The following is a 13398-nucleotide window of genomic DNA, read 5'->3' as shown; positions in this document are numbered from 1 at the left end:
ATCCTACCTTTACCACTACCAGCTGTGCCCTCGGCAGTTACTTAGCCTTAATTTCATCGTTGGTGAGTTCTGTTGGGTCAGATGAGAGACGATTGCATCTAGCACTGTGTCTAGCACCTGTGACACCCACCAGTCGCTGAATTTCATTTGTCCCTGTCTTTTCTTCCCTGCATTTGGGCTGGGTTACTCTCCACTGTTCCAGAAAGAAAAATGTATGCCCTTTACTTAAGAGATCTTCCGGAAAGGAGACTACTTTGTCACTTCCCAGATCTCAGCAGCTTTGTTTCCAGGAATATCTACCCCCATTCTAACCTAAATCCATGTGGTTTAAGTGAGTTTAAAGGTTGCTGAAAATACAGAGGCACTAAAGGTAAGTTGTATTTTGGTGTTTGGTCTACAGAATAAAAAAATATACTACTAATCTTTCCATAGTGATAATTTTGTTCTTGTACTGTTTTAAGACCTTCCTTCCTTCCCTCCTTCCTCATTTTTTCTTTCCCTACTTCTCCTTCCCCTTTTTGTAGTTTAGCTTTTGGGAGCCACGGGCATTTCAGAATCTTTCATCTTTTCACTAAGTGTTCTTCCAGCTCCTACCATGCATGCCCCGGGGGATGTATCAGGTTGTGAAACAGATTTGGTCAAGAAGCTTATGTCATGATCTCAGGGAGACATGACAAGCAAGGAAACAAGCCGTATTAAACTAGTAATAATAAATAAGTAATTTCAATCTTTGCTGAAGGGGAACTAATGTACATGTTGTAGTAGGGAAGGTTTCTCTCCGTTTGGAAAGACTTGGCCATGGGCAGAGCAAGAGGCCTTCAGCCAGGGAGCAGTCCCGAGAAGGCCTAAGGCTGGGCAGCATCAGACAGTGACCCAGCAAGGTGTTCCAGGTCTGGCTGGAGCTGCAATTGTGGAAGGGCCAGTGAGTGAGCTGGCAGGGGATAAACAGGGACTCTTTTCCCTTTAATTCAAGTAACTCACAAAGAGAGAAGGCCAGAGGATAAGCATTACATTTCAAATGTTGCTTGCACATGCCAGCACTGCCCTGCAGAAACAAAAAAACAAGTAAGTTGGGGAGGATAAGTATATGTTGTCAAAGTCAAAGCAAATAAAAGTGAAATGGAAAAGTTCATTCTTGCACCACAGGCTCTCAGGGCTGAAGACTTAGGGTGACCTCCAAAGATAGATGTTCCTTCCTACCAAAGGTTCCTTCAGGTGCATTAAACATCAAGACTTCTGTGTTCCTGCCTCCTGAGACAGTTCTCTCCCAGCAGAGACACCAGTGGGGCCTTCAGAGCTAGGGAAGTCCCCTAGGCCAGGTGCTTGCCATGCCTCAGTGTTCTTCCCTCCAAAGCAAGCTGGAAACAAAGGGAGGAGAATCGTAGTATGTTCTTCAGACAGCTAAATGTTTTCTATTTAACGACCTCACCTCTTCAAAAAATAGCATGGCCTCTTGTGTTTTTTTTTAATGTTAAAATTGCCTTCATCTTATAAAATAAGGGTGATAGTGCATTGCTCTGTGGTTGTTACAAAATTTTTAATTTAGCAACCATATATCGGTGTTCTCAAACCTTAAACTTTCTTCCACAAGTTCCTCTGAGGTGACTTGGGGCCACCATAGGAGCTGAGGAGGAGGTGGTGATGGTGGCTTGCTTGCTGCTCCTCAGACCTTCAGCCAGAGTAATTCTGATATTTTACATGCTGCAGTTCCAAATAAGATCTCATTTGGGGTAGAAAGCCAGTTTGAAAGTTGGACTTTCATCCCAGGGTGGAATCTTCTCCCAGAACCTTCTCTGTCTTGCTTTCTTTACCTGCCTCTTGCCCACATGCTTGGTCTTCTACTCCCGAATTCTGAATTCCCATCACATCCTGGTCCCAGCACCTGTGCTGGGCAATAATGACTCGTCATGCAGAGCACAGTATTATTGTCCAGAACCTCACCTGTCTTTATTGCATGTGGTTTGCTCCACATTAATTGAGCACATTAATTCATGCCCTCACCCTGGGGAAGTTTGTTAATAACAGGTCTGCCAGGAAACTACACATACTCTGAAATCACAAATCACCTTAATCACAGTATTATATCAATTAATTGTGTTGCTAAACCACATCTCTGACAAGGTCACCAAACCAAGATTTAAATTGTAGCCCAACATTGAAGCCTGAAGCTGGCTGTGCACACATAATCTTGAGTGAGCAGATGTGCTGTTTCTGGTGCAGAGCAGGCCCCTATGGTTTTAAGCAGGAAAGAAACAGGCAAGGAGACATTTTCCCTTTTATTCTAGAAAAAAAAAATGCCTAAAGGACTCTTTCTGTCAAACAGTGTCATTCCGTAGTCTCCCAAAAGGCTCCTAGTAGATTGCATGGGACTTCCTCAGTACACACACCCACGGGGTGGCGGCCTGGATGGCTCTCCTGACAGCTCAGGCTTCGCTCCGTGTGGTATGACGCACAGAATCACCCCTGCTGGGACTCTGCCACAGCAGTGGGTTCAGGCTTCTGTATTGTTTTTGCCTCATTTTTAGAAGGTGAAGTGCGTGAAGATTAAAGCTAATTTCTTTATTCATTATTTTGTTTTATCTTTTGTGGGAATTTTAAAAAATACACAGAAGTATCGAAAAGTACTATAAAAATACGACTATCTACTTGTTCTTGTTCCATCTCTACCCCTCCCTAATTTGGGAGGTGGGGAGACTGGAAGGTTTTTCTCCCAAGCAAATTTCAGTAACTAATTTTTGAAAGGAAAACTTCACCATTTTTCTGTATCCACCCCCAAGAAAAATTAACTGCCCCCCCCCAAAAGTATGTGCTCAAGAAGTGTCTGAGCACCTTGCTTCTGACAGAAGAGTTCCGCCTTACCCCAGTCCAAGAGCCTGGCGAGGCCTCGGCGCGGAGTGAGAGATGAGTGTAAACCCTACAGTGAGCTGGCATTTGTCTTAATGAAACCAGCGCTGTGTGGCCGTGGGCCATGATGCTGCCAGAAAGAGCAAAGGGCCTCCAGAGAGCTGGGAGCAAGTAGGCCCAGGGAGGAGGTGGAAACACTGACATTGGGGTCTTGTATGCAGAGGGTTCAAGGGTGAAAGGAAGTTTTTCTTCCACATTAATGGGTCTGGCTGCTAGAGGCCTGGCCCTCAAGCTCAACCTCTCCAGGCTCTTCCTACTACCACTTTCACCTCTCAGTTTGAAGCAGAGCTCCTTGTGACATGGCCTAGGGAAGGGGTGGAGATTTTGTTGCTGTTGTTGTTAATCATCTCCTGAGGGTATTTTTCCATTGCTTTTCAGAGAGAGTGGAGTGGGGGCCGGGGAGGGGGCTGGTGGGAGGGACATCGATGTGAGAGAGAAGCATGGACTGATTGCCTCCCAAAAGAGCCCCACTGGGGGCGGGAGCGAACCGCGGATAGAACAAGTAGATAGTCGTGTTTTACAGTATTTTTCTCTATTTCTGTGTCACGGGAGCATACGTGCCCTTGACTGGGAATCGAACCCAAGACCCTTCACTGCGCAGCTGGTGCTCTAACCATTGGGAAACACTGGCCAGGGCAAGGGGTGGAGATTTTTGCTAGCAGATGGATGTGTCCTGAGCTATGAAAGCCAGTGGGAACAAGAGGGCAGGATGACACAGTGAGAAGCCTTTGAAGATGTCTGAAAAATGGAATATAAAATAATACAGAGGTGACCTCATACCACTGTATGTCAGTTACACAGGGAGGGGATGGGGCCAATGACCTCCCTCAGTAATGTCCCTCAGCACATACAGTAATAGATCTCACACAGCTCATTCTTAAGGGGGAAGGTGTCCCCTGATGCATATTTCTCATCTTCTGTGAGTTTCTGTCTGTCTGCAAGTTAAGGATATTCTTAACCTTCACTATTGTCAGAGTAAGAACTTTGCTACTGCTTCACCTGCTGTGCTCCTTAGTCTGTCTCCAAGGACTTCCCCTTCTCTCCTTGCTGCCTGTAGTAATCCAGGAATGGCACATAACTCTGCTTTCAGCTTCTGTCCCCTGGAAGGTTTTACAGGCTTCAGGAAGTCTTTTGGAGTGACAGTGCCTAGTCTTGTCATCCTGTTTTCAATCTGACAGTGCAGACAGTGGTTGTCTCATAGCTAATTTGGTATTGAAGGTCAGCATGTCGCCGGGAAATTTCACCACACTGGTGACAACGTGGTGGGAGGCTGGTTTAATTGGTCAGCAGTTATCTCCCGTTGGATTGGGGGAAGGACAGCAAGACCATCTGGGCCTCACATGGGTGCTAATGTTGCCATCGCCTTTCTGTACACACTCTCTCTGCTTCCCCTCCAGGAGGGCCGCAGAAACGAGATGCTGCTGTCCAAGATGAAAGCCAAGGCCTCCTGAAAACTCCCAGCCATCATCGGACATCATTGATTTATTGTGAACGCCATGTATCAGCTACAAGATCATGAGATGGTTCAGAACGCTACGGTAGAGAGATGCAGGTGTAATGATTTCCACACCCTGGATATTTTCTCTCTCCTGTTGGCTTCCATTCCAACTCTGTGATGGTCGTTGATGGAATCAGACAGTGTAAACATTGTGGCTTAGATAACACTCATCCTCTGCAGAAGTGTGGGCAGTATTTGTTCTCTGTGTCGATTCAACTTGTATTTCTCCAGTAACTTTGCACATATGAAGGTACCTGTATGGACTCTCTGAATAAAGAGAAATTCATTTGTTCAGCAAGTATTAATTGAACAACCCCTGACAAGTAAGCATTGAGGGAGATGGAAGTATCAAACACAGTCCCTGCAGTCGGGCACCCGGCAAGTGGGCCAGAGAGCAGATACCGCTGCATGACCCCAGAGCTTGGCCACCTTGGATTTTCTTTAGTAAACAAAAGCTTTACAGCTGAGTGAGCAACCCATGGGAGTGCTGGTCACTTGAGCCCTTCACTTACCTGTGGTGCCTTTTGTTCCCGGGTCCTCCTATTGCCAGCCAGCAGGCTTCATGGTGTGCTAACTAGAAAGAAAACTCCGTGTCTGCTGTTGGTTTAATCCTTACTTACTACTCAAGTTCATTTCACCAAACATTGAAAACTGGCCTCACACTGAGGACTTAAATAAGAATGACACCTTGTCATGCTGTAGTTCTCATTTCAGTCATAGCAACATGTGGATGGCCTTGTGCATCCCCTCATTCCTCGTGCCTTACACTCTGGAAGGGCCATGGTCTGAGCCCTGAGAGGAGACACACTGTTCGCTGCAGTCCAGGGCAGGACGTGATAAACCGCAGAGTGACAGGCAGTGAGCTGATGTCAGGAGAAAGAGCAGTGAGGTGTGCAGAGATCCAGGAGACTCGTGGCGGAGCCAGGCTTTGGGCTGCATTTTAATAGGCACAAATAGGAGGGAAGGCCATTTTGGATAAAGATATGATTCTGACTAAACATTCCAGAGGGTATGGGAGAGTACAAGGCATGCTGGAAGAGCATTGGATGGGCTGGTCTCTGTGCAAGAGGCTTTAGAGACCAGTCCAGAAATATGGACTAGAACCAGCCTTTGGAGGGCCTTGAAAGGAAGGCTGAAGAGTTGACTTGATCCTCTGGAAATGAGCAGGCCAAACTAGACGCTGCTCCTGCACCAGCCCCAGTGATCGGCAGCTCAGTCAAGTTCAGGAAGCCCCAGTGTGAGGTTTACACTTCATTCTGCATAAACCTTGCACACATACCATCAGTTTGTAGACCTCCCTAATTGACAACTTTCTGAGGAGTTAGAGATTATTCGGATATTTGTCAGAAGGTGGTAGGGAAGAGTAGTGAGTGACATTCTGGGGTTACTGTAGGCCACCTTTCTGTGTTGTTGGGAAAAGTATGGTATGACCTATCAAAGTGGGGACGTTTATATTGGGCTGTGTTTCTAAAGAGTTTTATTTGGTTTGGTTTGGTTTTGGTGCAGGGAGGTCTCAGTAGAATCTTTTCCCTTTTTTGTCATCTATAAGGCCTAATACAAATAATAAATTAGTTTCTAGTCCTTGAACACATTTTGAATCGGCAGAAGCCAGTCTAGAGAATTCAGTGTTTGTATAGTTGACCTACAATAGATGGTACCTTTGTGAGTAACGGGACATTAAGGCCTACACTCAGGCCTTAGGGGCTGAGGAGGTGCCCCAGGCCCATGATTTCAGAAGCCAGCAGGGGTTTCTTTTAGGACCGTATCCTTCCCTGTATGGCTGGGGATTCTGCCAAGCCCACATGCTTCCCAGAGATAAGAAAGAAGAGGGGAAGCATCCTTAAGTGGCTTATATGAAACATGTGCATTGGAGGATTTCCCCAGCAAGCATGCACTGTCCAGGGCCACCCATGCCCTAGGGTTCTCAGCCAGCCTCTGAGCTGGGAGCTCCCCTACTCCCACATGTGTCTCATGCAATACATGTAGCTGCTTTGGTTTAAACCATAATTGAAGCTGCTGTGAGTGGGACAAACTAGAAGAGGCATCTGGGGAGACACTTGGGACATACTCTTACTGTTCTTGGCCTGGGTTCAGTCTCCTATGGTCACTAGGGTCAGCTACTAGCACTCTCAAGGAAGGTTCCCAGCATTAGAGAGCAGCTGCTGCAGTTGCACATGAATTGTCTTACTTTTTTTACAGGGAGCATAGATTCCAAGGTTGTCGGGACCAAGATCTTGTTAGAGTTGGGAGCCTGTAGTTTTAACTGGGTTCTGGTTTGTAGTCCCTGTTCTCTGGGTAGCTGGGTCCTGCCAGCAGAACCAGGAGGCAGAGGGACTGGCCCAAGCTGAGGAAGTTCTGCCTAGCAAACACCTTAGCTCTTGGAACCTCCTGAAACCAAGAGCAAGGCCTGGGAGAAGGCCTCAGGCAGCCCTCTTACTACCTCACAAAGTGGCCTCTGGCTGTAACATCGATGGGCCCTCATTTATTTAGTGACCAAGGCAAACTTTCCTGAAAGGGCACTTTGGACAGTAAGGAGTGGTCTGTAAACCTGGTCCTCCTTGATTTCTGTCACCTCAGCTGGCCATCTTGTCCTCTGTGCAGGTGACTAATGATCAGTGTAAGAGGAAAATACATATTCTAGAAATAAATCTTTATAATTTTACTAAAGGCCCTGGTGCACAAAATTCATGCACCTGGGGCGGGTGGGGGGAGCGTCCCTCAGCCCGGCCTGTGCCTTCTTGCAGTCTGGGAGCCCTCGGGGGATGTCCAACTGCCGCAGAGGCGGGTGAAGCTCCCACCACCACCACTGCACTCATCAGCCATGAGCCCAGCTTCTGGCTGAGCGGTGCTCCCCCTGTGGGAGGACACTGACCACCAGGGGGTAGCTGCTGCATTGAGTCTCTAGCCCCTGGTGGTCAGTGTGTGTCATAGCAACTGGTCATTCTGCCATTCGGTCGATTTGCATATTAGCCTTTTATTATATAGGATTTTTAAATTACTGTTTGCATTCTATATTATCTTGTATTAGTTTCATGTATACAGCATAGTGGTTAAACAACCATATACTTTAAAGTATTTTCCCTGATATTTCCAGTACCCACCTGGCACCATACACAGTTATACAGTAGTATTGACTGTACTTTACATCCCTGTGACTATTTTGTAACTACCAATTTGTACTTCTTAATTCCCCTTCACCTTTTTCACCCAGCTTCCCTCTCTGACAACTGTCAATCTGTTCTCTGTATCTGAGTCTGTTTCAATTTGTTCTATTTTGTTTTAGATTCCACACATAAGTGAAATGTGGCATTTGTCTTTCTCTGACACACATTTCACTTAGCATAATACCTTCTAGGTCCATCCAAGAAATAAATCTTACCATACTGTCAAAAATGGTAAGATTTTATTTTATTTTTTTATGGCTGAGTAATATCCCATGTGTAAATAGACCACAGCTTTTTTATTTACTCATCTAATGATGGGCATTTAGTTTGCTTCTGTATCTTAGCTATGTAAATAGCGTTACAGTGAATATAGAGGTGCATATATTTCGAATTAATGTTTTGGATTTTTTTGGATACATACCCAAGAGTGGTATCGCTGGGTCATAAGGCAGCTTTGCTTTTAATTTTTTGAAGAAACTCCATACTGTTTTCCACAGTGGCTGCACCAATCTGCATTCCAACAACAGTACACAACGGTTCCCTTTTCTCCACATCCTTGCCAACACTTGTTATTGATTGATTTATTGATGATAGCCCTTTGGACAGGTGAGGTGATAGCTCAATGTGGTTTTAATTTGCATTCCTCTGATGAGTAGAGACAGCGAGCATTTTTTTCATATGTCTATTGGTTATCTGTATGTCCTCCGTGGAGAAGTGTCTGTTCAGATCCTCCGCCCATTTTTTAATTGGAATTTGTGTGTGTGTATTGAGTGGTATGAGTTCTTTATAAATTTCGGATATTAACTCATTTTCAGGTGTATCATTAGCAAATATCTTCTTCCATTCAGTAGGTTGCCTTTTCATTTTTGGGGGGTACTCTCTGTGCTTCTGGACTGATATTTCTTTTTCTTTCACCAGATGAGGGAAGTTTTCAATCATCATTTCTTCAAACTAGGAGCCCAGTGTGCAAAATCACACAACCTGCCCACCCACCCTCCACCTTGCCTTGACACCCAAACCTCTCCACGCAGAGCTCCAGCGTGCTTGGCCCAGCCCCCCAACCCCTCTGGCCTTTTCTGGCCGCTTCAAGTCCCGCCCTCAGTCCCTTGAGTTGCCTTGGACTGGTCCCGCCTTCTCCGGGTGCCTCCTTGCTTCCTCCCCGCTTCCTCCCCGTCTCCAGAGCAGTGTGGCAGCTCCACCCCATCATGGCGCCGGAGGAGAGCATGGAAACCTCCCGCCTGCTGCCTGTGCTCCTTCCCCAGGCAGGTGAGCGGCAGGGCACTCTGAATGCGAGCGGTGGGTGGCAAAGGACTGGTGAGGGGATCCCTACGGGCTCTCACCCCCCACCCTCCCAGGCATGGGCCTCCTCTGGGCACCTCCCCGCTTCCACCTTGTCTCCAGGAGCAAAGCCGCACATACGCAAGCAGCCTCCTCCTTAGTGGTTGTAACTGGGACGTTAGGACCAATTAGCATATCACCTCTTTATATATATAGATAGGTTCTCAATCCCTAGCTCTCTTCTTTTTCTGATACTTCTGTGATGTGGATGTTGTTGCACTTGTTTTCCCAGAGGTCCCTTAAACTACCCTCATTTTTTAAAATACTGTTTTTCTCTTTGCTGCTCTGATTGGGTATTTTCTACTACCTTCACTTCTAAATTGCTAATTCAGTCCTCTGCTTTATCTAACCTGGTGTTGGATTCCTTTTAGTGTGTTCTTCATTTCAGATATTGTATTCTTAATTTCTGACTTATTTTTATGGTTTCTACATCCTTTTTTTAATGCTTACCTTCTCTTTAAATTCTTACTGAGATCATCCACTCTTCCCCTAAGTTCCTTGCACATGTTTATAACCATTGATTTAAACTCTGTATCTGATGGATTTCTCGCCTCTATTTCATTTAGTTATTTAAATGGAGATTTTCCCTGTCATTTCATTTGGGGCATGTTTTTTTGTTTTCAGGTGAGGATATTTTTCAGGAGAATCAATGTGGGGATTTCTCGTATCCTCTAATTTAGCCATCTTAAAGTTTCTTGATCCACTCATATAAGAAGGTATAGTCAAACCTTGGTCCTCAAACATCTATCTCAGATAATTCACTTCTCAACCTGACCACCCTTTCATGCTGATACCTCTATGATCAGTTATATGAATCTCAGGTGACTAAGGGAAGAATGAGCGAATATGAGTCAGTTTACACCTAAACCTCACATTAATATCTCAGGAATTCTGCCGTGAATATTTTGCGTTTTTTTGCTTTCATTTTTACTAAATTTTCATTTTTACTATACATTTTATTTCCTTTTTGTTAAATTTTTACTTACATTTCATGTTCTTTTTGTTTTCAAAGTGTTTATAGATCAAACAGTACATTAGATATGTACTATACATAAGAAAGGTTAAAACAGAATCCTATGGGGGTTTGGAACATAATTAATTCAATTTACATTATTTCTAATGGGAAAAAATTGATTTGAGTTTCAAATAGCCTTCCGAAATGAAGTAAGTTTAAGAACTGAGGTTCTGAATATAACACACATCTTTTACTTGTACATTTCATATATATTTTTCTCTTTTATCTGCAGCTTTAGATAAATGCTGAACATACTTCTGTGGAAGACTTGCAGCAAACTCTCAGAATCCCAAGATGATTCTATGTCTTCCTCTAATCTTAATGCTGACATTTTACAACTTCTATTATTTTTGTGTGCTACATCAACATAAGTCAAATTGTCATTTGTTTGCTCTTACGGTATCAGTAGACTCAGTACCATCTTCTTGTTTTCCAGTTGCTGGCTTTGTTGCTCCTTCCTTCCTTTTTAAAAAATATTTAATGTTGAGAGTATTACAGATGTCCCTCTTTTTTCCCTCTATTGCCCCCCTCCACCCGGTTCCTGCCCCACCCCAGGCCTTCACCACCTTATTGTCTGTGTCCATAGGTAATGCATATACTAGTATGTATATAAGTTCTTCGATTAATCTCTTCCCACCCCCTCTCTCCCCTTCCCTCGGAGATTCGTCAGTCTGTTCCATGTTTCCATGCCTCTGATTCTATTTTATTCATCAGTTTATTTTGTTTGTTAGATTTCTTATTTATTTTGATTTTTATATTCAGTTGTTGATATGTATTTGTTGCCATTTTATTGTTCATATTTTTACCTTTTTTCTTCTTCAAGAATATTCTTCAACATTTCATGTAATGCTGGTTTGGTGGTGATGAACTCCTTTAGCTTTTTCTTGTCTGTGAAGCTCTTTATCTGACCTTCAATTCTAAATGATAGCTTTGCTGGGTAGAGTAAAGGTCCTTGCTATTATCACTTTTAATATTTCTTGCCACTCCCTTCTGGCCTGGAAAGTTTCTTTTGAGAAATCAGCTCATAGTTGTATGGGTGCTCCCATGTAGGTAACTAACTGCTTTTCTCTTGCTGCTTTTAAGATTCTCTCCTTGTCTTTAACTTTTGGCAGTTTAATTATAATGTGTCTTGTGTGGGGGTACGTTCTCTTCCCACAACCAGCGCCAAAAGAGAGAATGTGGGGGTTCATGAATCTTGAGTAGAACATGATGAGGGTTAAGGAAGAATGAAAAATGAAACTGAGACAGAAATAGAGGGAAAAGCTGGGCCTGGGTGTGGCGTCTGCCCTCTGATAGATGAACAGAGCGCCCTCTCACACTGGTGGGATGTTTATTTATATTCGAAGTAGCAGGAAGTTACATCACATCTGAGTGGGCCTTGAGTTTCTGATGACATAGTGCAGTGGTTCTCAACCTGTGGGTCGCGACCCCTTTGGGGGTCGAACTACCCTTTCACAGGGGTCTCCTAAGACCATCAGAAAACACATATATAATGACGTATTGTTTTTGTGATGAATCACTATGCTTTAATTATGTTCAATTTGTAACAATGAAATTGGGGGTCACCACAACATAAGGAACTGTATGAAAGGGTTGCGGCATTAGGAAGGTTGAGAACCACTGACATAGTGAGATCCAACTCCCTAGCACCTGGGCTGGAAAAGTCAGACTGAGTGGCGTCCTTGCCTCTTGGCTAGGACCGCCTCCAGGGCGTGGCTCTGCCTGTGCCCTTGGTTCAGTTGACAATATTTTTAAGAAGCATGCCCATGTGTCTTGCCAGGGGTCCCCCACAACTCCCCCTATTTTTATATTTAAGCAACTAAAAAGTAAAACTTAATATCAAGAACAGCTTTGACTAAATAAAACTAATAACAAAACAATATTAATGCAAACACAACAATAATAGAGAAATCAAACTACAGATATGTTAACATTTTTTGCTACTAAATGTAAGTCTTTTTTGCTGCTGGTGTATATTTACTCAGAGTCCTTAGACTTGGTTGTGCAAGGTCTTATAGAAGACTGGCAGCTAACCAATGTCTGCATAGCCAGAAACATGGTTGAGGCAGTAAATTCCACCTTCTGCTGGCTTTAGTCGTTAACTTCTTTAGCTGACCCTATGTAGACACCTCAGTCTTTTGCGTAGTTTCGTTTTCTTCTTCCGCATTGCTGTCATCAGGGCAACTTTCAGTCCCTCGAACGATGGGGCAAGAAGCTTCTCTGGGTCCATCACGGTAACGCGTGTAACACTCTGGCATCCAGATTGGTTGTGCTGCTCCTTCTGGAAAGATACAAAACACACCTCTTCCCCATATTATTATTGAATCTGATAAATCTTTTGTCTGGTTTTTGCTCTCTTCAACCAGGCTAACTTGGCGGAGGCTATTGTACAGGAGACCTGATGCCTTTCAGCTGCTGTACAACCCTCTGCATTGCAATTTAAAATGTTTTAAATATAAAGAGCATGACTGAGTTTATATTTGAGGTGGCATATAATATCCGTCTCCCCCTTTTTGTTTTAGTAATAGCTCTTTCCACTTTTAGTTCCTTTGAATTTTATCCGACCTTCTCTGGTTTGGTCCTGGGCAACCTGCAGCAACACACAGCTGCTGACTGCTAATATGGCAAGGAGTCCTCATCATTCTCATTTTGGGACTATTTCTTTTCTGTTGTTCTGAGACCACCGCTATTTTGTGGCTGAAGCAGTCCTGTCAGTTCCTCTCTGGGATCTGTTGTTGTAGGAATCCACATGGGTTTGGAGGAGTTTTCTGGAAATATACAAACATATTCTTGACCAAACGTTAATAAAGGAATCTTTTTTATAAATTAGACTTGGGATCCTTTTAATTTTTGCCCAAACAATTTTCCTTTGGCTTATTTTGACACCATGTGTGTTTTCATGGGTGTCTTGCCATCGGCATTACAAGCGAAAGTTAATTTTAGAGTAACAATCTTGTAATTTAGGCTTAATGTAATTTTCTCACAGGAGATTATTCTACTATTCCCCTATTTTGTATTAAAATAATATAAAGAGGCTTTTAAAAAATTTTAATGCAGTCTTGATAACTTTAGATTTAATTCTTTGCACAGAAAGATGACTGCTTTGGATACATAGCATGTTAAGCAATTTTTGAACCATCAATAAAAATTTTAGTTAATACTTCAGGAACAGTTTCCTGTATAGTACAATTAAGTTTTCTTGAATATTCATTTATTTCAATTAGCCAATTTAAATTAATTCGAAATAAAGTTTATTATTTAACTTTATTTGTCCTAAGTTATGGGCAATAAATGACATTAATTAAATTTCTGCTATTAATTTTTGAGTAACTTTACACTAGCTATATTCAGGGAGGCAAAAACACAAGTTATTTACCTTTCTATATTAGGCCTAATATATTGATTTTTAATTACAGTCCCTCAGATGCTTGAAGGAAACCTCTCTTTATTTTCTTCCAGAGTAACTTCCAGGCCACACC

General features: G+C 43.4%; 1 protein-coding gene across 5 annotated transcripts in view; it reads left to right on the top strand.

Moving 5' to 3' along the window:
- CCDC93 (coiled-coil domain containing 93) overlaps window positions 1–4700 on the top strand; it is a 94762-nt gene extending 90062 nt beyond the window's left edge. For 3 of the 5 annotated variants that reach the window (XR_004969259.1, XM_036319141.1, XM_036319140.1), the window contains one exon: window positions 4302–4700. Coding sequence is in view for 3 of the 5 variants with exons in the window: in XM_036319141.1 (XP_036175034.1) it covers window positions 4302–4355 (54 nt within the window). In the remaining 2 variants the exon portion in view is untranslated. Of the gene's footprint in view, window positions 1–202; window positions 3267–4301 lie in introns of those variants that run through there. The other 2 variants (XR_004969260.1, XM_036319142.1) reach the window with 2 other exon arrangements.
- The last annotated feature ends 8698 nt before the right edge of the window (window positions 4701–13398 follow it).

The sequence above is a fragment of the Myotis myotis genome, unplaced genomic scaffold (genome assembly GCF_014108235.1).
Source record: "Myotis myotis isolate mMyoMyo1 unplaced genomic scaffold, mMyoMyo1.p scaffold_m19_p_8, whole genome shotgun sequence".
Classification (NCBI taxonomy): Eukaryota; Metazoa; Chordata; class Mammalia; order Chiroptera; family Vespertilionidae; genus Myotis; species Myotis myotis.
Note: the sequence above shows the minus strand (reverse complement) of the source record. Positions and strands in the feature narration are given on the sequence as shown.